Source organism: Musca autumnalis, unplaced genomic scaffold (genome assembly GCF_047663935.1).
Source record: "Musca autumnalis isolate F117 unplaced genomic scaffold, ASM4766393v1 scaffold_5, whole genome shotgun sequence".
Classification (NCBI taxonomy): Eukaryota; Metazoa; Arthropoda; class Insecta; order Diptera; family Muscidae; genus Musca; species Musca autumnalis.
The window spans coordinates 15,129,147-15,156,744 of NW_027412088.1; the positions used below are offsets into that span (position 1 = coordinate 15,129,147).

The 27,598-nt window shown below is 38.0% G+C and overlaps 1 protein-coding gene across 8 annotated transcripts; it reads right to left on the bottom strand.

The window, feature by feature from the left end:
- Positions 1-1,320: 1,320 nt before the first annotated feature.
- LOC141387254 (tumor protein D52) lies at positions 1,321-23,555 on the bottom strand. Of its 8 annotated transcripts, XM_073956655.1 has the most exons (7): positions 13,739-13,766; positions 13,224-13,511; positions 7,252-7,364; positions 7,025-7,185; positions 6,409-6,468; positions 5,974-6,178; positions 1,321-2,246 (listed from the first exon to the last, which is right to left on the bottom strand). In XM_073956655.1, the coding sequence occupies exons 2-7, from the start codon at positions 13,405-13,407 to the stop codon at positions 2,151-2,153; spliced, it is 819 nt and encodes a 272-aa protein (XP_073812756.1). In that variant the 5' UTR covers positions 13,408-13,511; positions 13,739-13,766; the 3' UTR covers positions 1,321-2,150. The 8 variants fall into 8 exon arrangements, with proteins under 8 accessions (XP_073812756.1, XP_073812758.1, XP_073812757.1 ...); XM_073956657.1 differs by lacking the exons at positions 13,224-13,511; positions 13,739-13,766 and adding an exon at positions 23,334-23,555 and having other exon boundaries at positions 6,016-6,178; XM_073956656.1 differs by lacking the exons at positions 13,224-13,511; positions 13,739-13,766 and adding an exon at positions 23,334-23,534.
- Between the last annotated feature and the right edge of the window lie 4,043 nt (positions 23,556-27,598).

The window sequence follows — 27,598 nt, forward strand, 5'->3', positions numbered from 1 at the left end:
TTGTGGGTTGCGACAGACCTTAATAAGTACTCAGACACTACTGGGTTATGGGTTGCAAGAGACCTTAATAAGTACTCAAGCACTACGGGGTTATGGGTTGCAAGAGACCTTAATAAGTACTCAAGCACTAAAGGGTTATGGGTTGCAAGAGACCTTAATAAGTACTCAAGCACTACGGGGTTATTGGTTGCAAGAGACCTTAATAAGTACTCAACCACTACTTGGATGACATGCAAGGTTAGAGATTGCGAGAGACCTTAATAAGTACTCAAGCTATACTTCGAGGATAATCACAGGGCGGGAAGGACTTACCAAGGATGTCCGAGGATTCTTCAAGGAAGTATAAGGGATATTCAAGGCTCTCGGCAGGATATTCAAGGATGTCGGCAGGATACTCAAGGATGTCGGCAGGATTTTCAATGATGTCGGCAGGACACCCAAGGATGTCGGCAGGATACTCAAGAATGTCGGCAGGATACTCCCGGATGCCCAAGGGTTTTTCGGAGATTCCATTACTTGCCGAGGACGATGTTGCTGCTTCGCTGGTCTGTTGCTGACTCTCCTCGCTGAAGATTTGTATGTATTATTGATTATTTTCAATATGACATCGAACTTCTATCATTCGAACGATATAAATTGTACATAATAACGTAGTTACAATTGGTTGAAATTTTAAAAATATGCGAAAATCCGATGTCTAATAATAAATGTTCATCAAAATGTAAAAATAAAACATTCATAACTGTCGTAGGCCCTTGGTATTACACGTTTAGGATGAAAAGAAGTATTTTGTGGTAGCAATTTTTTTAAGTAATTTAATTTTTTTGAGTAGACCCATAAAATTTTGAAGACCTAATTTACAAGAAATGCTTTGTTCCAGAACCTGCAAGAAGATACTTAAGGCCTGCGTACATAAGCTGCCTTGCCTGCTTACTTCTGATAAAAGAATAAAAAAGAGAAGGGCAACCCAGTTCGAAATTTCCTCGGCCTTCTTTATTCTTTTATTTTTATTATGTCATAAATTAAGTAGGAAAGCAAGGCAATCAGGCAGAGCAGCTTATGTACGCAGGCCTTTACTTCTACTACGATAACATTTTTTCCTTTATGTTATCGAAAAATAGTACAAATTAAAATTAGTAGATTCTTGCAGTACTGGAACAGACCAAAATATTTTTGTCACTTATTACTTCTATAAATCTGGAATAGATCCAAAAATAACCCAAAACATTTATTAGTGATAATGATGTATGTCGTGGTTTTGAATTCCAGTATCAAGCACATTTCGAGCAATATTAAAAAAGGATACACAAAAAAAAAACATTTTTTACGTATAAATACTTTTTTATTTTTTATGTAATAATAATAGAAATAGACATACACATATTAATTAGGTAAATAAGCATGAAAATGTAATATTCAAAGGCAATTGAATGGGCGCATTATAAACAAAAATATGTGTGGGTAGTATAGTTTTCGAAAAGTGAGTTTTTTTCTCTTCTTGTATGCAAAAAGTTAATATTACAAAAAATTTGGGGACAGATTTAGATTTAATACACTTCTTTGTTGCAGCTATTGTCCATCCCTAGCAATACGAATATTCTCAGCCAGATTTAGATTTTTTATAACAGCGAATAATTAATTAGCGATTGGTTGATATACAAAAATATGCTTTTATAAAACATTGTGGAATTTTGTGTTGAGGGAAGAAAAAAAAGGAGTTTAATAGAGTTTCACATGGTATGGTGTTTGAAACTTAATAATTAATACAATTATTAAAACGAATATTTATTGAATAGTTTTAAAGCATTCTTGTTTTTGTTGTTGTTGTTGTGTGGTTGTGTTATCATAAAATGTTTACACAATATGCAAAAAGTTCTTCTATAAAAGTTACATACAAATAGTTTGATAGTCAAGGATGGCATTGTTAAGGAATTTTTGATTCTATTCCATGTGAGTGTGTGCATGGTTTCTGTTTGAGGTTACTCTCCTTTCCGAGTCGCCGCCATTACAATACAATGCTTTACTTTTTTATCTTGCAAGTATATTTTGTTCCTCCTCTTTTTGATATTTTTTGCAATATTGTGTACACCGTTTTGAACTTATATAAGACATTTCACCAAACTTCACATTATTTATAGCTGATTGTTGTTTTAAGGTGAGTTCAAACCACCAGTGGGCGAGTTGTTTTCATTCAAGGCATCTGGGAAACTGCTAACAGATCCAGAACGAGAAGTAGATACTTTTGTCTGGAAAAGAAAAGGAAATAATATTGAATTTATGTTTATGGAAAAAAGTGAAAGGTTTCTAAAAATAAAAAGCATGCAATGAATTTTCAGTGTTGTATTGTGTGTGTGTGTGTACAGAATAGTGTCTGCCCGGCCTGACCCACAACCTAATATGTAATTTTTTTCCATTTAATCCATAAACCTTATATATGAAATTTTTTTGGCGATCAGTTAACGTTAACCCATGCCGACCGAGCGATCTTTTTTCCATAGTAAATTGCGCAATTATGGTTGAATCGATTAAAAAACTTTACCGGTTCATTGTTGTGCCTAAAAACGAATTCTACAAAAAATCGTGAAAATCGAATTGGATTTGGATATAGCTATAAAAATTGCCAATAAACTGCAAATTTTCGAAAAAAAAAAAAAATAAATTCTGTGTCAGAGGTACTCGTAAGTTTGGATCTATATACATAGTCCACATTCGAATATGAGGCGAAGAACATTAGTCAGGGATGTACCAGAAGATTTTTTGCAATATAGACCTTTTCTTGGAACTTGATGTACGTTTGGAAACATTTTACAAAGTTGCGGCCAAATCGGATATCCAATTAGTAAATTTTCGTGTTCATCAGTCATTTGAGTTGGCACAGCCAGGATTATTTAGAGCCTTTGGAATATTATATCAGGAAGAATGGACTTGCACCCGAAAAAAATTTTACTGTCTGCCGATCCGACAAGTGTCCCTAAACATAATAACAATTGTTTCACAAACATCCCAGATGGGACAAGGGAGACTTCTCTCATATCAATGAGTGCACCCCGATTCATATTAGCTCAATGATATGGGACCTACTGTTTATCGCCGAGTCCGAACGGCGTGTCTTAAGACACCACTTGTAGAGAAGTTTTACATGGCTGAAATTCTCAGGAAATGTTGCCAACATTACTGAGGGATGTTTTGCCACCGTTGAAAATTGTTTGATGTTGTTTGGCCGGGGAATCGAACCCACGACCTTCAGCGTCAAAGGCGGTTGGGCATACCTCTGAACGCCGCACATTCTTCAATCATAAGAAAGCTGATTGGCCGGGTTTCAGAGAGTTCACCAATCACCGCTTCATCACCTTCTGATGTTCGGGTAGCGGAAAGGACGTTCCGAGACATCATCACGACTGCAGCCGCTCACCATATCCCTGCTGGTCGAATACCCGAAATAAGACCAAACTTCCCAGCAGAGGCGACGGGATTAGCAAATGAGCGTGATGAGCTTCGCCGAACCAACCCCAATGACCCCAGAGTCAGGGAGCTGACACTGGAAGTTAACAGGCTGGTCGGCGAGCATAAGCTGAACAAATGGTTAAATCATCTGAAGAGCTGCAACATTGGAGCCGGTATAGGTGAATTGTGGGCAACGGTTAAGTCACTCTCGAACCCTGAAAGAAGGGAAGATAGGACCTCAGTCACGTTTGGCGACGTTACGTTGACTGACCCGAAGATGTGCGCAAGTAATTTCAATCGACAGTTTGCCGAGCATCCCGAGAGTAACAGGGCGAAGAGAAGAGTATTACGTCGCATCAGATCTCTTCCTGCCGAGGATGAACCACCACAATTTACAACGGATGATGTTGCCAATGCCATCAGGAACGCTAAATCATCCAAAGCGTTGGGCCCTGATGGAATCTCCATGATAATGCTGAAGCAGCTGGATGAGCCGGGAGTGGAGTATCTCACTAAAGTTCTCAAGTTGTCGCTATCCACCCTCATTGTTCCCGAAGTCTGGAAAATGGGCAGGGTGGTCCCACTACGGAAGCCCGGCAAGGATGCCAGCAAAAGTAAATCGTACAGGCCGATTTCGCTTTTGTCGCCCGTAGCAAAGACCCTTGAGGCCTTAGTCCTCCCCAGTATCAGAAATAGCTATCGAGTTGCCGATCATCAGCATGGATTCCGTAAGCAGCACAGCACGACAACTGCTCTGCACGCCATTACCACACATATTTGTCAAGGACTCAACCAGAGACGGCCGTGCGATAGAACAGTGATGGTGTCGCTTGATTTATCAAAAGCCTTTGATACAGTCAGGCACTCCACGCTGTTTGAGGACATTGAGCAGACAACCCTCCGGCCAAGCTTGAAACGTTGGATAGTCAACTATATGTGTGGACGCCAGTCGTACGTGGAATTCAGGAATAAGAAGTCCAAACCCCGTAGAGTGAAACAGGGAGTTCCCCAAGATGGGGTGATATCTCCGGAACTGTTTAACCTCTACCTCTCCTGTATTCCACCCCCTCCAGACACCACTCTGTTCACCACATGGACAGCGCAGTTTGGACGTGAGTTGAATGTCGTGGTCGACGGTAGCAGAATTCCGACCACAAACTGCCTATTTTAGGGTTCACATTCGACACTACATTCACGTCGTGCGCACACGCCACAGCTATCTGCGACAAGTTGAAAAGTAGGAACAAGGTCCTCAAGTCCCTGGCCGGCAGCACTTGGGGTGCAGATAAAGAAACCTTGTTAGCCACGTATAACGAGATAGGTCGGTCTGTGGTAAGCTATGCGGCTCCAGTCTGGTCCCCGAGATTGTGTGATTCGAACTGGAAAAAGATTCAAACTTGCCAGAATGCCGCCCTGAAAACAGCGACAGGCTGACTCCTCAAATCTTCAGTGGACCATCTACATGAGGAGGCAAAAATTCTTCCTGTAAAGCAACACAATGAGATGCTTTCGTTGCAGTACCTGCTTGGATGTTATCGTGTGAGCCATCCCAACCACCATCTTGTGGGTAGGCCCGGCCCATTCAGGGAGATCAGGAAGGATATCCATGCTCTAGAGGGAGAGGTCCAACGATACAGGAGAGAACCCCTAGATCAACAAGCATATCAAGCATGATAGAATAGCATTCACACGGACGCAGTTGCCAAGGCCTTAAGCAATTATAGCGTGAATAAAGTACTTGGAGTACATCCTCCATCTATCGCAGCTGAGGAGCGTCAGCTGCCACGACAAACTAGTGTAGTTTTGGCCCAACTACGCTCGGTATATTGCAGTCGCCTAAATTCTTATTGGGCGGAAATCGACCGCGCCGTGCAAGACATCTGCCCAGTATGTGGCATGGGCCCGCACGACGCAAAACACCTTTTCAACTGCCCAGCCAACCCTACTCATCTAACTCCAGTGGATCTGTGGTTACATCCCATCGAAGCAGCCACTTTCCTGGAACTGGAGATAGACCCAGAGCCAGATTGAACAAAGAACGAACATACAAACATAATAACAAACACTGTTACAACAACAACAAAAGGGAGGAAATGTTCTGATTTGTTTTTGTTTTGCAGCATGTGTGCATACAAACTTACTAACACACTGTCAAAAGATGCAAATATTAAGAATTTTGTGTGCCCTCTTCTAGGTCGGCAGTAGACTAGACCAGTATAATTCCTAAGGGGAAGCAAAACTTAACAATATTTAGGACCACTCATTCATACACCTCCCTTTTCTCTATACTTTTCACGATAATAACCCGTACATCCCAAAATCCATGCCCTACTGATTTTCTTTATTTAAAATGGGTTTCTGCACAGTCATGGGCTGAGAGTAGTAGACTGTCCCCCCTCTAATTGTTTGCTTGTTTTTGTGATTCTTATTTTGTCTTTTTTTGTTATGTTAAATTTTGTTTTTTGCAAAAATAGTAAATTTGCAATAAAATAGCAAAATATTTAAACATAAATATTGAATAGTAGTTACCGCATGAGATTGGCACAAAAAATTGTTGTGTTCATAGCTTACTTTAACATTCTCATAGGCCGAGCCAACTTTTTCTTCAATCGATCTCATCGAATCGGAATTTTTCATTTGTGAAAATTTCGAAGAGATGCCACTGGTAATGCTACCAAATACCGAAGCCGTTTTCTCCGATGTAGTTTTCAAAACAGATTCAGTACGTTGGAAACTGTAACAAAAACATAAGAAAAAAGAAGCAAATTAATATTACATTTATAAGTTATTTCAAAAAAAAAAAAAAAAAAAAAAAAAACAATGAAAAATTATTTTAAAAATAATTGTGAAAACATTAATTAAAAAATTACATGAAAAATATGAGTGTGTTAGTTGAAATGATGCTGTTGTTGTGTGTTAATTTTTTTTTTAGACAACAAATACTCGAATAGCACATTTACTTACATGGGTGCATCATGTACTGCTTTTGTGAAATTACCAACACTTTGTTCAACTGATTGAAAACTTAAAACGGGTATATATGTAATTGAAAAAAAAAATTAAAACCAAAATAAAATTATAAAAATAATGCACATAGACAAAACAAATAATACAGGTAACACAGAGTAAAATTAATATTTGAATGTTTTATAAATGATATAACAAATAGTATAAATAAATAAAAAATAATACAATAATAACTTTTGATAGAGAAAAGGGCTGGAATTTAAATTATATACAATTAGGAGACGCGTTACGTTATGTCTGATGCTCTTCAAATATTTCATGAAGAATTTTGGAATTTTTATCAGAGAGTGGAGAAGAAGGAACTCTTTCCCGAACTTTCTAACGTATCAACTTAAAAATTCCACATAAAATAGTTCAGAGTCTAGCATAAAAGGTACAAACATACTTATGTATATACTTTTCCTAACTCCTCTATCAAAATTTGTTGACAAATTCTTGAAACAAACGAAAAAAGTACATCTGTGTTGTAAAATAAACTAAAAAGTAGTTAAAGCAAGTGTTTTTGCATATTACAAATTGTATCAAATCCTCATAATCATGTGCCAATACTTACACTGAACTTTCTTTGACGGATTTGATGCCATGATTCATATCATCGGTGATTTCTTTCCAAACGGTAATGCCCAATTTACGTTTCAATTCAGAAGCATGACGTGTTTTTGAAGCCAATACAGTGCGTAATGTATTGATTTCTTCTTCGACACGAGCCAATTCCTGTTGGAAAACAAACAAATTTTAGTCAAACCAATTTGTTGCTTTTTTCACTAAATCTTAACATACTTGACTCCATTCAGCTCTTTGTCTCTCTTGTTCCTCAACTGTTAAAGCGGCAAATTCAGCAGCAATATCAGCTGATGCAACAGATGCTGCGGGTGAAGTGTTTCCAGTGTTATCTGCAAAAAAGGGTGAAAACAGTCAATAAAAAGAAAACACTTTGGAAAGCAAAATAAGATAAACGAATCGAATTGTATGCCAATCTACTTACACACTGAAAGTACGTTCAGAGAATGCAAGAATAGAAGAAAGAAAGAGTAAAAGTTATTTAGAAAAATTTCCAATAAGAATTCTCAGTACTAAATGTCTTCTAAATATTAAAAATTAAAAGTATGTGTAGGAGGTACCCGAAGGAGTTGACCAATATGGTCCATATTCGACCCAAATGGCCATCTACTCTACAGTAGACGACCCAAAGAGCCACCTACTCAACAGAAGAAGACCCAAAGGGCTATCTACTCAACAGTAGAAGACCCAAAGGGCCATCTACTCTATAGTTGACGACCCAAAAGGCCATCTACTCTACAGTAGACGACCCAAAGGGCCACCTACTCAACAGAAGAAGACCCAAAGGGCCATCTACTCTACAGTACACGACCCAAAGGACCATATACTATACAGTAGACGACCCAAAAGGCCATCTACTATACAGTAGACGACCCAAAGGGCCACCTACTCAACAGAAGAAGACCCAAAGGGCTATCTACTCTACAGTAGACGACCCAAAGGGCCATCTACTCTAGAGTAGACGACCCAAAGGGCCATCTACTCTAGAGTAGACGACCCAAAGGGCCATCTACTCTAGAGTAGACGACCCAAAGGGCCATCTACTCTAGAGTAGACGACCCAAAGGGCCATCTACTCTACAGTAGACGACCCAAAGGGCCATCTACTCTACAGTACACGACCCAAAGGACCATATACTATAAAGTAGACGACCCAATGGACCATCTACTCTACAGTAGGCGACCCAAAGGGCCATCTACTCTACAGTAGACGACCAAAAGGGCCATCAACTCTACAGTAAACGACAAAAGGGCCATCTACTCTACAGTAGAAGACCCAAAGGACCATCTACTCTACAGTAGACGACCTAAAGGGACATCTACTCTACAGTAGAAGACCCAAATGGCAATCTACTCTACAGTAGACGACCCAATGGGCCATCTACTCTTCAGTAGACGACCCAAAGGGCCATCTACTCTACAGTAGACGACCCAAAGGGCCATCTACTTTACAGTAGGCGACCCAAAGGGCCATCTACTCTACAGTAGACGACCCACAGGGCAATCTACTCTACAGTAGACGACCCAAAGGGCAATCTACTCTACAGTAGACGATCAAAATAGCCATCTACTCTACATTAGACGACCAAAAGAGCCATCTACTCTACAGTAGACGACCAAAAGAGCCATCTACTCTACAGTAGACGATCAAACGAGCCATATACTCTACAGTAGAGGACCAAAAGGGCCATCTACCCTATAGTAGACGACCCAAAGGGCCATCTACTCTACAGTAGACGACCCAAAGGGCCATCTACTCTACAGTAGACGACCCAAAGGGCCATCTACTCTACAGTAGACGACCCAAAGGGCCATCTACTCTACAGTAGACGACCCAAAGGGCCATCTACTCTACAGTAGACGACAAAAAGGGACATCTACTCTACAGTAGAAGACCCAAAGGTCCATCTACTATACAGTAGACGACCCAAAGGGCCAAAGTAGACGACCCAAAAGGCCATCTACTCTACAGTAGACGACCCAAAGGGCCATCTACTCTACAGTAGACGACCAAAAGGGCCATCTACTCTACAGTAGATGACACAAAGGGCAATCTACTTTACAGTAGGCGACCCAAAGGGCCATCTACTCTACAGTAGACGACCCACAGGGCCATCTACTCTACAGTAGACGACCCACAGGGCCATCTACTCTACAGTAGACGACACAAAGGGCAATCTACTTTACAGTAGGCGACCCAAAGGGCCATCTACTCTACATTAGACGACCAAAAGAGCCATCTACTCTACAGTAGACGACCAAAAGAGCCATCTACTCTACAGTAGACGATCAAAAGAGCCATCTACTCTACATTAGACGACCAAAAGAGCCATCTACTCTACAGTAGACGACCAAAAGAGCCATCTACTCTACAGTAGACGATCAAAAGAGCCATCTACTCTACATTAGACGACCAAAAGAGCCATCTACCCTATAGTAGACGACCCAAAGGGCCATCTACTCTACAGTAGACGACCCAAAGGGCCATCTACTCTACAGTAGACGACCCAAAGGGCCATCTACTCTACAGTAGACGACCCAAAGGGCCATCTACTCTACAGTAGACGACCCAAAGGGCCATCTACTCTACAGTAGACGACCCAAAGGGCCATCTACTCTACAGTAGACGACCCAAAGGGCCATCTACTCTACAGTAGACGACCCAAAGGGCCATCTACTCCACAGTAGACGACCCAAAGGGCCATCTACTCCACAGTAGACGACCCAAAGGGCCATCTACTCCACAGTAGACGACCCAAAGGGCCATCTACTCTACAGTAGACGACCCAAAGGGCCATCTACTCTACAGTAGACGACCCAAAGGGCCATCTACTCTACAGTAGACGGCCCAAAGGGCCATCTACTCCACAGTAGACGACGCAAAGGGCCATCTACTCTACAGTAGACGACCCAAAGGGCCATCTACTCTACAGTAGACGACCCAAAGGGCCATCTACTCTATAGTAGACGACCCAAAGGGCCATCTACTCTACAGTAGACGACCCAAAGGGCCATCTACTCTACAGTAGACGACCCAAAGGGCCATCTACTCTACAGTAGACGACCCAAAGGCCCATCTACTCTACAGTAGACGACCCAAAGGGCCATCTACTCTACAGTAGACGACCCAAAGGGCCATCTACTCTGCAGTAGACGACCCAAAGGGCCATCTACTCTACAGTAGACGACCCAAAGGGCCATCTACTCTACAGTAGACGTCCCAAAGGGCCATCTGCTCTACAGTAGAAGACCCAAAAGGTCATCTACTCTAAAGTAGAAGACCGAAAGGGTCATCTACTCTACAGTAAGGGTCATCTACTCTACAGTAGACCCAAAGAGCCATCTACTCTACAGTAGACGACCCAAAGGGCCATCTACTCTACAGTAGACGACCCAAAGGGCCATCTACTCTACAGTAGACGACCCAAAGGGCCATCTACTCTGCAGTAGACGACCCAAAGGGCCATCTACTCTACAGTAGACGACCCAAAGGGCCATCTACTCTGCAGTAGACGACCCAAAGGGCCATCTACTCTACAGTAGACGACCCAAAGGGCCATCTACTCTACAGTAGACGACCCAAAGGGCCATCTACTCTACAGTAGACGTCCCAAAGGGCCATCTGCTCTACAGTAGAAGACCCAAAAGGTCATCTACTCTAAAGTAGAAGACCGAAAGGGTCATCTACTCTACAGTAGAAGACCCAAAGGGCCATCTACTCTACTGTAGACGACCCAAAGGGCCATCTACTCTACAGTAGAAGACCCAAAGGGCCATCTATTCTACAGTAGACGACCAAAAGGACCATCTACTCTACAGTAGACGACCCAAAGGGCCATCTACTCTACAGTAGACGACCAAAAGGGCCATCTACTCTACAGTAGACGACCCAAAGGACCATCTATTATACAGTAGACGATCAAAAGAGCCATCTACTCTACAGCAGACGACCTAAAGGATCATCTACTCTACAGTAGAATACCCAAAGGTCCATCTACTCTACAGTAGAAGACCCAAAGGGCCATCTACCCTACAGTAGAAGACCCAAAGGGCCATCTACTCTACAGTAGACGGCCTAAAAGGCCATCTCTACTCTACAGCAGACGACCTAACGGATCATCTACTCTACAGTAGACGACCCAAAGGGCCATCTACCCTACAGTCGAAGACCCAAAGGGCCACCTACTATACAATAGACGACCCAAAGGGCCATCTACTCTACAGTAGAAGACCCAAAGGGTCATCTACTACAGTAGAAGACCCAAAGGACCATCTACTCTACAGTAGACGACCCAAAGGACCATCTACTCTACAGTAGACGACCCAAAGGGCCATCTACTCTACAGTAGAAGACCCAAAGGGCCATCTAATCTACAGTAGAAGACCCTAAGTGCAATCTACTCTGCAGTAGACGACCCAAAGGGCCATCTACTCTACAGTACTACTCTACTCTACATTAAAACACCCAAAGGGCCATCTACTCTACAGTAGAAGACCCAGTAGACGACCAAAAACGCCATCTACTCTACAGTAGACGACCCAAAGGACCATCTACTCTACAGTAGAAGACCTAAAGGATCATCTATTACACAGTAGACGACCCAAAGGGCCACCTACTCTACAATAGACGACCCAATGGACCATATACTCTATAGTAGACGACCCAAAGGGCCATCTACTCTATAGTAGACTTTGAATCGTCTACTCGACGGCCCAAAGGGCCATCTACTCTACAGTATACGACCCAAAGGGCCATCTACTCTATAGTATACGACCCAAAGGGCCATCTACTCTACAGTAGACGACCCAAAGGGCCATCTACTCTATAGTAGACGACCAAAAGGGCCATCTACTCTACAGTAGACGACCCAAAGGGCCATCTACTCTACAGTAGACGACCCAAAGGTCAATCTACTCTACAGTAGACGACCCAAAGGTCAATCTATTCTACAGTAGACGACCCAAAGGTCAATCTACTCTACAGTAGACGACCCAAAGGTCAATCTACTCTACAGTAGACGACCCAAAGGGCCATCTACTCTACAGTAGAAGACCCAAAGGGTCATCTACTCTATAGTAGAAGATCCAAAGGGCAATCTACTCTACAGTAGACGACCCAAAGGGCCATATGCTCTACAGTATACGACCATAGGGGCCATCTACTCTACAGTAGACGGTGTAAAGGTCATCTCTACTCTACAGCAGACGACCTAAAGGATCATCTACTCTACATCACTGTGAATATGTTAAATATATATGGGAGCTATTATATCCCAATCTCGACCGGTTTCAATACAATTTGGCAAATTTATGTCTAGACCGAATTCTGTCATGCAATTCAAATTTCATAAAAATAGCAATCGGCCAAAAATTGTTATGATATCTGATCCGATTTCCACCAAACACAATAGCGTTTTTTCTATGGCTAAAAATGATATTCTCTATTTTTTAGACGAATAGGATAATAAATTCGACCTGTACGCTGCGAACAAAAATTTATGGATGTACGGACGGACAAACATAAATCGACTCAGAAAAGGATTCTATGTATATCCCTAAAAGGAACTATGGGTCTATATCGTTTATCTTTGCATGTTACATACAAATGCCAAATACATAATACCCCTTACCACAGTGTGATGTAGGGTATAAACGTGACACAATACCATGGGGGTATAAAATAGCTCACTATACTAACGGGATCGGTATATAATAATGTATTAACCATTTTTGAACAATTTGCCAAAACCAACAATAAAAGCTACAGCACCATATTGATGGTATCAACGCGATATACGTCCATCGACTTTGGTACCGTCATTTATAAAAGTTATAAAATCAATTTTGGAAGAAAAACTTGACCCAGTTAGGGGATAGAATTTTCTCTACCAAGTCCTTATACCGATTACCCGATTCTTATATGGTTCAGAAAGCCTCACTACACTTTTTAACATACGATTTGCATGGTAAAATTGCAAAATAATTGTAAACAATTTTGTTTTTCCTACATTTTAACCAAAACTCCACTTTACCCAATATAAACCAACCAAAGTTGAGTTGCACAATTAAACATTTGTTAAGCTTCATTTAAAATTTTCAAAAGCACTTTAAAATGAACTTGTTTTACGATTTAAAGTGTTCTCCAACACAGAGCACATAAGGCCACTCAAAAAATATGTACACAATTATTACCTTTGGCATTTATTTCTGAACCGGATGCTGATGGTGATCCAATGTTAAGGAACTTTTTATAATTTTCACTACTTGAAATTTTTGCTATATACGGTTTGGAGAAGTCCACAAATGTTACTTTAACATCACGCATTGTACGTTTGCTTGTGAAAAACTTCAAACGAAAACGTTTTGCTATCGACATGGACGGACTTTGATTGGCTAATTTTGAGATGATAAATTCAGTTTCCACAGTTTGTAATTCCAATTGGTTGCTATAGTCGGAATCGACATCGTAGAATATTTGATCTAATGTTAGATTGCGTAAATATAAATCGGTTTCATCATCAGCCACCGTGGACGACTGATGATTCCAATCACAGTTGGCACCACCACCATAATCCAATGATGGTGTAGCATCTTCTAGGCGAGGTATATATGGATCTTCGATAAATTCCAAACTGACAGGTTCAGAGTCGGACATTTTCTGTTTTTTGTTTTTGAGTATCTAATTGTAGCGCGGCAGTAAATATTACAATGCTGATGATGACGATATGATGTTGATTGAGATGTGATGAAAAATGCGTAGTGTTGTTGTTGCTGCTGCTATTCGGAATTTCCTCCCATACAATAATATGTATTTCTGAATAAAAGTAATTGTTTTCCTTTTTTCCTTTGATTTGATAACGATGAACGTTTTTGTTTTGTTGATCTCCTCTTGTTGTTGTTGTGTTTGTATATATTTTTAAGCTTCTGCGAAGCGTAAAATTCACTAACAACGAAACTTTCTAATTTGATCATGCTATGTCTATTTTTTTCGATCACTTTTGATACACAGTTTTTATTTTTTGGTATAAACGAGATTCGTAAATTTCCAATAAATTTATTGTTTAAAGGTAACAATTCTTTGTTAATAATTCTTTAAGAGTAGACAAAATTGAAGATTTTGTTAACCCATTTTTTCGAGTTTTTCTTTTATTTTCGTTTTGTTTCGTTGAAGTCAACGAATAACTCTAAAGTCAGCATTAAACTAAAATGTATTGGATAGAATGGAAGCAAACAGCAAGCAGCAAATATGGATCGTGACAGACAACAGTAACAACATCACCATCATCATCATCGGCAGCAGCAGTAACAGCAAGCTAGCAAGGTAACAGTGGTATGTTCATGTGTACCCAACCACCGATAAGCCAAGTTTGTTGGCCAAAAGAAGTCGTCGTCTGTCGGTCTGTCTTTGTGGTAGTGTGGTGGCAAAGTAAGGCAGCACCATACAACAACACAATGCTTTCACAATTCTGGCCACAACAAACCAAGTCCCGAATAACAACCGAAACAAGAGTAAGAGTATAAAAAAATAACAACAATAAACCTAATAAACGAACATACATACATATTCACATATCTGCATATGTATGTACTTAATGTATGTACAGCGTGCAAACATACTGACAAACAAAATTTTAACAAACGATGCTGATTAAAAAAGTTAATACTATAACCAGCTGAAGATCATAATTAACCCATTCCAGAGCCATTGATGACATAAAATATGAAATGTTTAATTATGATTTGTGAAATAATTTTTCTTAATCTCAGTTTTGTTGTTTGAAATTTTAAAACCACAAGTTTTTTAAGTAGGGACAAAAAATATCTTCCTATATTGTATAGTCGCGGTATAGAATTGTGAAAGAATTTTTTCTTTCAATAAAAAAATAATATTAATAAGAGACTGATTCGTGGCGAAATCCGAAACTATAGTCTAGTCTGCCATTCCGGGAAGAAAATCTAATTACACTACCTCCCATTAAAAAAACTTATGCATCAAAATTAATCAGTCGAATAAAAAAAGTAAAAAAAAAAACAAACAAAAAAACAGCCGAGGCACGGGCGATGGAGTTTTGTTTAAAAACAAAAAAAAACAAAATTCCAATAACAACCTCACAGGCAACTGTGTTGGTGTTCTTTTCAACTCACAGAATTCGAAGAATTCTTAGTTGATACGTGCTGACATGTTGCAAAATATTTTTGATTTTGGTGTTTCTTTGGAAAAGCCGAAAAGTGAGTGTGATTCTCATTCATATGAGAATACTAGACACTTAAAGAGTTCGGTTTTTCGCTAAAAAGGCATCATTTCAAAAACTGAGAAGCCAAAAGATAATTCCCTTCGCCGGGATGAAATCATGATATTGGTAGCGATCAGTAAAATTTTGCAACACTGTCAGCTCGTTTTGAAAAACATTACTCTCTGTAATAGAGGGTAATAAATGAAGTTGAGCCAAATAAATGAAGTCAAGCAATCGAAAAAAAGTAATATTTAATTAAAAATACCTTGAATCGTCGGTACTTTGTATGATGGCTAAACCGAAACCACATAGTCTACCACCACACTGTTTACCACAAGTTCTGCGGAAATAAGAATGTCAAAGAATATGCAGGAGGATATTATAAAACTAAATAACCCATCATAATCAGGGTCACATTCGACATCATGACTATGACTGAACAAAAACAATAATAGGAGTAAGAGGATATAGCAAAACCAGTCAGCACAATATCTCAGACTAGGACGGTAATAATTTCATCGTAAATCAGGTCATGGACAGATAGCTAATAATAAAAGTAACAAGTTTGAAAGTATCAGTCAGCCGTGCCGACAGAAAATACCCTCAGTCTCGGACCTATAGGGGTTTTTGGGTTTTGGACAAATTTCTCAGAAAGTATGTACTCTATACCTAAACGTGAACCTATATTGAACATTTTTTGCAAGGAGGTATGTTGTTCCCTCAGAATGCAAAATTACAGCCAATCGGTTGGAAATACCGAATATCGGAAGGTAAGTTTATATGGGAGCTCTATACCCATATTCACCTATATTGAACATTTTTTGCAAGGAGGTACATATGTTGTTCCCTCAAAACTCAAAATGCAAAATTACAGCTAAATCGATTGGAAAATTTGGCTAAATTCGTCAAAATACAAAAAATCGGACAGTAGGCACCATAATGGGAGTATGTAAGAAATAATAAGATCTGCAACGCTTGGACTAGTTTAGTTGGTGCCTGCAGGCTTTTTGAAGCTTCTGGGCCATTATCTCAGGAAGTATGAAATTGCCTCCGAAAAAATTGTTGAAAAATGTTCAAATCAATCCAAGACTAGCTGTTAATATGTAAACCACGAAGGATTATACCGATTTAGTACATCTATGCCTGGAAGTAATATTTTTTCCCTTTATTTTATTCTACTTGGAAACATAGTGCTTCTACAAGATTATTCCAACCTAATCTATCATTACATATCATTTTTCACGGTGCTCTTGAAACAATTTTAAATGGAAGGTGCTTACACCTCGGAAGTTTATGCGGATTCTGAAACTACAATGTTCGTATATGAGAAAAATCAAAAAATAAAAAAAATCGCCGGAGCGCTTTTTAAATAAATCGCGATTTAAGTTGACATTTTTAGGGATTGTTTAGGTTTTCACGATTTTGCTTAGAAACCGCATGCCCTATCAAAATGGGAAAAAATAAAATGTTGTAGCTATGAAAATTTTCTACAAGATTGACCTTTACGGTGTTTTCGTAGGTTTTACCATTTTTGAGATATTGAAGTTCAAATTGGGGCATTGCACTTACTGTATCGCCCCCTTATAAAACAATGTCATGGAGGGTGCGCCTTAACTAACTTTTGATGAAAACCGCTTACACAGGGGAAATTTTTGTGAATTCTGAAACAGCAGTGTTCATAGATGAGAAAAATCCAAAAACAAGAAAAAATCGCTGTAGGGATTTTTAAATAAATCGCGGCCAAAATTCACATTTTTAGGTGTTTTTCAGGTTTTCGCGATTTTGCTTGGAAACCGCAAGTCCAATCGAAATGGAGCTAAAGAAAATGTTGTAACTGTGAAAATTCTCTAGAGGATTGACATTTGTTCCCAGCCTGTACCATTTTGGAGATAAAGAAGCTCAGTTTACATTTTTAGGTTTTTTGTTAGAGTTTCGCGATTTTGCTTGAATACGGTAAGTCTTATCGATATATGACCTGAGAAAATCTTAAAGCTGGGAAAATTCTCTACAAGACTGGCTTAAGTAACTTATCCTAAGTTTTGAAATTTTTTAGATATATAAGTTTAAGTTGGGAATTTGCAGTCATGACATTGTTTTATAAGGGGGCGATACATAATTGAATTCAATTTGAATTGTCCCAATTTGAACTTCTATATCTCAAAAATGGTAAATCCGACGAGAATACCATAAAGGTCAATCTTGTAGAGAATTTTCATAGCTACAACATTTGTTTTAGTTCTATTTTGATATAAATTTCGGTTTCTGAGCAAAATCGCGGAAACCTAAACAACCCCTAAAAATTTCAACGTAAATCGCGATTCATTTAAAAAGCGCTCCGGCGATTTTTTTTGTTTTTTGATTGTTCTCATCTATAAACATTGTAGTTTGAGAATCCGCAAAAACTTCCGAGGTGTAAGCACCTTCCATTTAAAATTGTTTCAAGAGCACCGTGTTTTATATCAGCGTAAGATTTATTTATATTTATACCCTCATCAAAATAATGGTTTTAGACCCCAAGTATATTTGGACGAAATGTGTTTCAGACAATTTGGAGTCGATTGAGCAATGTCCGTCCGTCTATCTGTCTGTCTGGCTGGCTGGAGCGCACGATAACTCTCGAACGGATCAACCGATTCGATCCAAAATTTGGCTTTCGTAATATTTTGTCCAAACTTAATTTAAGTTCGAAGATGGGCTATATCGGTCCACTCCTTCCGGTACCTCCCCCATAAAAGTTCGAAAATGTTCGGAAAATTTGTGCGCACGATAACTCTTGAAGGAAGTAACCGATTTGACCCATACTTTCATACTTTGCACATCGTAAAATTTCTACTAATCTTAGATGAGGTTCCAAAATGGACTCAATCGGTCCACTCCTTCGGGTACCTCCCACACAAAATTTCGGATAAGTTCAGATTAGGACCTGCTCTCGAATCGCTTTGATTTTTGTTGCAACAACTTGCATTCATTGCCCCCCATACGACAGTACAAGTTTCATCAGGGGCAAGTCCATACTTCCTGAGAAAATAGCCTGAAAGATGCAAAAAGCCCCTATATCACCGTGTGTAGTGGATGGAGCGCAAGATAACTCTCGAACGGATAAGATAAGCCATATAGGCCCACTCCTTCAGGTACCTCCCCCCAAAAAAAGGTCAAAAATGATCGGAAAAATTGTGCGAACGATAACTCTTGAAGGGAGTGACCGATGTAATCCATACTTTGCACATCCTAATATATCTACCAGATATAGATCAGGTTCGAATATGGACTGTTTTTTTTTTTTTTTGAGATTTAATCCTATCCATACTTTTGTCGGTGCATAAACCCCCCTAAATACATAAGTTTTTTAATTAATTCTCTTACGAGTTGAGCTTATTAGACCTATTATATACATTGAAAAATTAGGAGTCTACCAAAGTCCCACGCATTCAACAATTACGCTACGTTTCACGGGCGGTTAAGCCGATCTTCAGGCGTATTGAATGTTGTTTTTGTGGCAGACGAAGGCAAAGCTTGGGAACTAGTATATATATCGCACTTCATTAGATAAATGCATATGCGAAATTATGTCAGTTAATTGAAACTCCAAACTTTTCCTATAGTCCTGCTTGGTAATCCTATTTTTCAATGTTTGTTGTGAGGCCCTCGAAAGCCCAAGTCCGTGCCTGGACACCAAAAAAAATTTTGCGTGGAGGGTTTTTTAGGGGAGACCATTTTTGCCTTCGTGGAGGTCTCAAAACCACGGTCAAATTAAAATATCCCTAGCTTCCAACGTGCCGCTAAAGATGGGTAAGCTAGGGAGAGCTAAATGGTAGTAAGGGGGTTAGTATCTGTGTTTTTTAGGCACTTGCTGCGGGTAAAATTCACTGTTAGCCATGCCTTGTTAGTGAGGTTAGTTGTTGTTGGCGGGGAGGCAAGTTTTTTGCTGTTGTTTTTTTTTTGTTGCCTCTTATTTTGTTGTGTGGCAAATTGTTTCGGGGCCACATATTCGCTGTGGTAAATGTTTTATTGGATGTTGGGCCAATCGTTGGGGTGTCGATGAATGATTGTGTGTTTTAATTAATACACCCTTTTCTTGCCTGGGTATGCTGGCCAGGACTTAAATTGCAAGAACACCACATGTGAAGAAGTGCATGAGGCAGTCCCAAATTCTATCAGTAAACACACATTCCATTTCAATAAAAGTAATATGCATCCACTGACGTTTTGGGAAATCTCATGCACTCCTTTGCATGTGGTGTTCTTGCAATTTAAGTCCTGGCCAGCATATTATATTTGTATATTTGTCGGGTTCTTGTCCAGTCAACCTGAGCAGGTCCTCGTTTGAGATTGTGTTTGGAAGTAATATTATCATATCCAAAGTTCGCACCATTTTAGCAAAAAAAAAAAAAAAAAATGAAATTTTATGGGGGAGGTACCGGAAGGAGTGGACCTATATGGCCTACCTTTGAACATAAACTAAGATCCGTTGGAGAGTTATCGTGCGCACATGCCAGCCAGACAGCGGACGGACGGACTATGCTCAATCGACTCCAAATTGTCTAAAACACATTTCGTCCAAACATACTTGGGGTCTAAAACCATTATTTCAATGAGGCACATTTTGCCCGTATGAAAGTGTATATACCCCTTCTAGCCTAAAGGCTGAGGGCATAAAAATTAAAAAAAAAAATAAAACAAGTAAAAAAGTATCAGTCGGCTTTGCCGACAGAAATATACCCTCAGCCTGTGCAAATTGAAACTTTTTTCACAAAAAACTTATGTATTTAGGGGGTTTCAAAATTTTGGCCGTATGAACCGACAAAAATGTTGATTAGGATTAAAGTTCAAAAATTTTACGGAAGAGGCGCTTAGTAATGGCTTTACTTCGATGAGGGACAATTTTAGTATTTACAAAATACCGAAAATCCAATAATATGTGGACCAATATGCATAGCTCATAGAGCTGGCAAACTATCGATATCCGCAACATTTGCTAGTTTCGATATTTTCATTTCAAACTATGGATAATATCGATACTATCGCCCTTTCGTTTCAACACACACAGTGGAAAGAGGTGACAAAAATATGTGTAAATCTTAAATTTCCAGTATTGGTTCCTGGTGAAGAATACCCATTAAAACCGCAAAAGTCAACTTTGTAGCTCCGACTTTGGTTATAGTTCCCATATAAATATTTTGAGCTGTTTAGACACATTTGCACTTTGTAAAAATATGTCTGTTCCAGAACTTCAAGAATCTATTAATTTTTACTATTTTTCGAATTAAAAAGAACAAAAATTTTATCGCAGTAAAAATTACCCATTCTTCGTCTGCTCTACTATTTTGAAAAAAAAAAATTGGATCTCAAAACACGGATATGCATTCTGATGTTGTCTTATAGCATGCTTATTTTATAGTATTTTACCGGGTTAACCTTCTTTATCAAAATTTGAAACCCAGTGGGTTTATTAAATCCAGTTATATGTAAACGTACTATTAGAGAAAAATTCTAAATGAATTCTAAATAAATTGAATTCTGATAAATACCCAAAAATACATTGGAAATTTAGCCAATTCAGTTTTGTCCGATAATATCGATTAAAAAACTATCAATCGATAGTGACATTCAAAATAAAGTATCGATATTATCTATAGTGCTATCGATTGTTTGCCAGCTATATTAGCTCATATTCGAACTTGAACAGCATAAAAAATACACTCGCGTCTAATAATATAGCGTCTTTTCTTGTTACATTTTTTGACCATTAGAACCCTAAATGGGCCACGATAGCTGAAATCGGGCGGTACCGTTATATGGGGACTATTCCAAAACGTGGACCCATGTCCATAGTTTTTGGTGGAAAAGATTTTGGCTATCAGAAACCCTAAATTCCAAATTATATCTAATTCGGTTGTAGTCAAAAACTGCCAAATATTTGAAATGTGTTCTATTCCAAAATTTGTTTAGATGCTAGAGTGATTACCAAGAACATATACATACTTTATAGGTTTGTAAATGAATATGATTTCAATGCATTACAAACGGAAAAACAATACTATGGTGGAGGGTATAAAAACAAGGAAGCATTCAGACCATTATCGAGAGATTTTTTTCGGGTCCTATACCTCAGTAAGTAATTGGCTTTCCCTAAAAATGTAGTCAAATCAAAATGTAATCAAATTTCACCACGATCAAAAAATTTAAAGTAAAAGTGTTAACTTTTACGGAGGAGGTACCTGAGGGAATGGATCGATATAGTCCATAATGGAACTACATCCAGTTTTAGATGCCTAAAATGAAGTTAGGAAGTATGAATTGCCCCCAAAAAAATGCATAAAAGTGCATGTCTGGGAAAAGCTGTTGCAAAAATTACTAAACGATCCGAGTTATGTCCTTAAACGGCATTTTTGTGATAAATTAAATCTGTGTCTGAAGAAAAATTACGATATGTAAATATAGGAACTATTCGGTTGATTCGTTCGAGAATTTTTTAATACCCGGACAAAATATAATATGGTGCAACATTTGGACCAAATCGATGCCAGACACGGCTATATCGTAAAAAAAACATTATTTCGAAGAGGCACATTTATGATCTTATCGTTAAATAAAAAGCTGAGGGAATACAATGTTATACAAGTTTATGTTGGTGCAGCACAATTCGGAAATACATGCGCGAGTACTTCGAATAGAAGGGTATTTAACCTTTTTGTAAGCATCTCTACGAACTCCAACAGTTTGCCTTAAGACAAAGGCATATTCACCTATTTAGCTCAATATATTCTAGTAACCCCAGAATCATTGCCGTCGCAACAATGCCAGTAGCTCCAGTCCTATACAGAAAAGGACAGACAAAAAAGGTCACACGAAATTACCTTTGGTCTTCGTGGTATGTCCTTTTTTCTAACTTAACGTATCAAGGTGGAGCACGGTGTTTGAAAATTGTTTCTCATGATCTCGAGTTCAAGAATAAACTTATAACAACAACAGACAAGAAAGAAAATAATAAAGTAGCACTGTATTTCAACGAAAGATTAGATCAACACTGATAATGTCGAGTTGTACATTATCAATTTTTGTATATTAGTTTATATTATATTACTGTGACGTTAATGCCCATATTAAAAGAGGTTCTTATTAGAAGCACAAGCATTTCTTGTTAGAAAATGAAATGGTAAGCATTTTTAAATTTAATCAGGGAGACAGCAAGAGCAGCTTAGAAACTTGCGGGGCATCAGAGAGCATGCTTATCTACCAATTATTTAGCTACGAAAGCTTTGAAGGGGAATGACCATTATAACGTATTTGTTTATCCTTCTTATAGACGTAGCTTCTATACTAAATTATTCAATGGCATTTTGCCAAAATGAATATAAGTAAATGTGTATTTCAAAATGATCCTATACCAGAATACATTTTGTTGCAATTGGTGGCCACAAAACAGCTGAATTCCATTAAACAAAAGAGCAACAACAACAAAAAACAAGTTTATCAATTAATTTTTTAAACTTTATACTGACTGCTGCATGATTCCCATAAAACCCAAGAAGAGGAGAAAAAGAACATGAATGCAATCACAACAATACATACCCAACCAACACATACCTAGAACACATATTCTAATCGGTCGGGGTATCGTATTTCTTGTGCAATGTTATATTTCACATATTGAAGCATTCGATGGCCGCATGGATGACATGGGATGCCACGTCAAAAAGTAGACAGAAAAAACTCCCCTCAAATTTTGTTTAAATGTTGTTTTGTCCAAATCTGTTGTTCTTAAACAACTTTATAATGACCAAACACAAGTCCCTCCTACTAGTAGTCTCTTCTTTAAAGACAAGGCGACACATTGTCCAGCCATGCGAAAAACAGTGAGTCACGTTTTTCCAAATTTTCATTCTTCCATAGTAATTTTCATTTGTTTATAGCAGAATTGATTAGCTTATCAACCAAACTAATGTAATTTTTTATTACAGTCGGCTTTTCATGGTACAAAAATCACCATCCATCGCTCATTGTTTTTTTAAACGATGAATATGTTAAAAAAAAAGTATTTATTATGTCGAGTGCTTGTTGTACTTACGTTCCTCCATGTTTTTGATTTGTTCTGTTTCAATTTCTATGAATATTGTAAGAGGTTATTGAAATATATTATTTTTAAACCTTTTTTAAATATTTAAATTATGTGTTAAAAGTTTCTATTCACTCAAAAACGTAGAATTATTTACGTACTCTCTCGCAATTTTTTTTTTTGAGAACTACTGAGCCACAACAATATGAATTAGACTTAACGCCGTTATCTTGTAACTTAAAATAAGTAGGCGTAAACGATATTGTCGGCGGCTTTTTGTTTCACTTCAAAGCGCACAGCAGAAACGATTGTCGTTCGACGTTGTGTGTTTGTAGTAGATACAAAAATCAAGGTAGATCATAGATCAGGGCCATGGTAGAACAAATATAAGGTAAAGTAAAGGGGTGTTTACACTATCTATGAATGTCATATGAGATGTCAAATTTGCTACCTGTGAATGTTGTACACATATGGTCTGTTCCTTTACTTTTGAAAGTGGTAAAACCGGCAAAAGTCGCAAAAGTTGTAATCTGCTTCCATATGAATTGTATGGTGTCTAAAGTAAAGGAACGCTTTTTGAGTAAAAAGTTGTAAAACTTGAAGATTCTTGCACGTAAAGGAACAGAGCTACAGTGTGACCACTATGAAAATTTTCTTCTATCAAAATGATGTGGCAACTCATATGTACATTTTTCATTTAGGAAGCCATCTATTTTCGTATGCAGTTGAGAAATTAATTGTTAGAAGAACAAGTAAAAAAGTATCAGTCGGTTTTGCCGACAGAGATATACCCTCAGCATGTGTATATTGAAACAATTTTTACCAAAAATTATGTATGTAAAGATCAAAAGTTTTGCGGAGGAAATACTAAAAAGAATGGATCTCCAGCCACTACATGTGGTACAATAGGGGGTTTTACGCCCTTCGGTCTGTTAGCTCAAGAAGTATGGACTTGCCCCTGAAAAAACATTTACCATTTTTGAACTTTTGTGGGAGAGGTACCTGAAGGAGTGGACCGATATGGCTTATCTTCGAACTTAAACTATGTTTGGACAAAATATTACTAAGGCTAAATTTTTGATCGAATCGGCAGATCCGTTCGAGAGTTATCGTGCGCTCCAGCCAGCCAGACAGACAGACGGACGGACATTGCTCAATCGACTCAAAATTGTCTGAAACACATTTCGTCCAAACATACTTGGGGTCTAAAACCATTATTTTGATGAGGCACATTTTGCCGTATGAAAGTGTATATACCCTCGTTAGCATAAATGCTGAGGGTATAAAAATATGGTCTGTTCCAGAACTGCAAGAATCAACTAATTTTTAATATTTTTTCCGATAACATAAAGGGAAAAATGTTATCATGTAAAAATAGTTGCTTCTTGCAGGTTCTGGAACAGAGCACAATTTTACCAAAAAATCAAGGAAATAGGTAAAGAAAATGTGAGTGCGATTAAAGTTTTTAACAATATAAATTGTGTTATTCGCGTGATTTATATTTTGTGGTCATATGAAATTGTATGCTAGTGTGAACGCAAAAACTACAAGTGGTATGGACTTTGACAAACATAAAGGATGTCGAATGGATAAAAGAAGTGACAGCTCATATGATATAAGCTTTGTTCCTTTACTTTTTTAATGGTAAGGGTGGTAAAAGAGAAAAGTGTCAAAATTGCTCTCTCATGAACATTTTTACCAGAAAAGTAAAGGAACGGAAAAATGGTAGGTCTGGCAGCAATGTCGAAAAGAAACATAAAAAATCAATTTTAGTCTTCTCTTTCACAGTTTTTAATTTAGTTTTATCAGCGTTCGACTTTTTCTTCTGTTTTGCGTCCATTTTGTGAAATAATCGTCAAACAAAAGTCGAAAAATTAGTTCTGCCATTTTCTACCTGCAGAAATTTTGCTGGTAGCCTGTGGTAGAAGAGAAAGCCATTTTCGCTCTCTCTCCCCTCGCACTATCTTAAAAATTGCTTCCAGTTTTGCCAAGCACATTTTTACCACAGGTAGGTCTCGTTGCCCTGATCCCAAAATATATATATCGTCTAGATGTAGTCCATACTTCCCGAGATATAGGCCATTAAAGTTTCAAATTTTCCTTTAAATTATAATTTTCGTTTGCAAGACTATTTAAGACTTTCTCCTATGGACAGGGGCAAATCTGGGGAACGGGAACAAAAATTTATTTTAAATTATAAATGTTTCTCTAATTAGCCGGCCTTCGGCCGTGGATTTAAGACTTTCTGCTATGGACAGGTACAAGTCTCGGGAACGGGCACAAAATTTTCTTTTAAATTACATTTTTTTCTAAATAGCCGGCCTTCGGCCGGGAACTTAAGACTTTGACCTATGGACACGTGCAAATCTAGGGAATTTAACAAAACTTTATTTTATATTATTAATTTTTTCTCTAATTAGCCGGCCTTCGGATACATATTTTTGGAACTTTAAAGGCCGATATCTCGGGAAGTATAGACTACATCTAGACGATATACAGTATGCAAAGTTCATATTCGTACACACCTAAAAAATGAATAAAATCGTTATTAATTCCATATTTTATGTGCAAATATGAAATAATTGATAGGAATTAACATAACGAAGAAAGATTTAAGAATAACAAAAAAATGTTTTATTTATTTTGTCATTTAGGTAGAGATGGCGCCTGTGTGGGTGGCAAAGTTCGTATTCGTACACCTATAAGCACTATATATTTGGAGTTTTTAAAGATTTTCAAAGCAAAATTCCGCAAATTTTTGTTCTTTTCTTCTTTTGGATGCATGGTAGAATAATAAAGGTAATTTCATGCTAACAGCTGATTACAATTTTTTTCAAAATTCGAATTTGAAGTACGTTCATTGTCAAACGGGATTTGACACTGAATGAATGTATACATGTACACAAATGTCATTTTCATTTACAAAAAATATTAAAACCAAAAATGTTTTGTTCAATATTTTCTTTCTTTTTTCAATGATACCTAATTTGACTAAATGGAGCGGTAAGGCCTCGGCAAATATGGAAAAGAAATCTTTGCAAGTTAATCAATTGATAATTGCCACGGAAGCGGCATAATCAGGGGCATTGGTGTACAATTACGGCAAATAGAATTGTCTCAAGCTAGTGAGCATGTTCAAATGTTATCTGCTCGAGTCATGATGATGACCACGATAACGTTTCCTGGGGCTCAATTCTGTTTCTATGAAAATGTGAAATGAAAACTTTTATAAAGAAAAAATCTGTCAAATGAAAAAAGTTATAAAGGAAATATTTTTCATTTAAAATTTTCATAGAATAAGAATCCAGCCCCTGCTGTTGATAATATCGCCAAGGAGTCCATAACAGTTTGGTTTCAAGTGTCCATTTACATCAAATTCTCTATGGCCCGAATAGTTGTTAACCTGATTGTTGAGGACTGGTTTCTCTTTACCAGAAATTATCGCCCAGAAAAAGATAATTTATGACTCTATTGAATTGTTAAAATCAAATCAGTTGGATGAGAACTCCACCACCGACAACATTGAGAAAATGTGGCCTTTCTTAATATCTTGAATTCTATGCTATTGAAGATTTCTTGAATGTGGCTCAAATGGTCAGAGAGAACGGATAAAGAATAGAAACCTAAGCACCAAAAAGCGTATTATATTCACTAAAATCTTATAAAAGCTAGAAAAAGGTTATATATAAGTTTTTAGTAAGGTTTTTCTTTTATCTTAATATAAATTAAACTTCATTTGGTTTTAATAAAATATTTTGAGAAAAATCAATTGGTTTATTGTTCCGTTTAATCTGAATATACATATTAATGAATTAATATCATACATATACACATACATATGTATGTTCCCAAAACATCCCCGAAAGAATAATCAATCACCACTTATGGGGAAGTTTATCATGGCTGAAATACCGAGGAAATTCATGGGAACTCTACTGAAGAGATTTGCCATCGCCGAAAATGTTGATGTTCTGCAGACCTTCTGAGTGCATGACGTCCGTATTTACCACGGTGTCTCGCTTGAATCAACCATCCTGTGACCATCTTTCATAACTCGGATTCCAAGCCATAACGTACACTGCAAGACCTTGTGGTGTTGAAGGTTTTAAGCCACTAAATTGGATCTGTTGTTTTTTCATGTTCTGCAATTTCCACCTACGAACAATATACAGGTTTAAGTGATTTCATCTTCGAAACATGCATCCACATACACAGGCATTGGTAGGTATCGTAAAGGACTATTCCAATATCAGATCAGATTTGCAGCAACACAAATG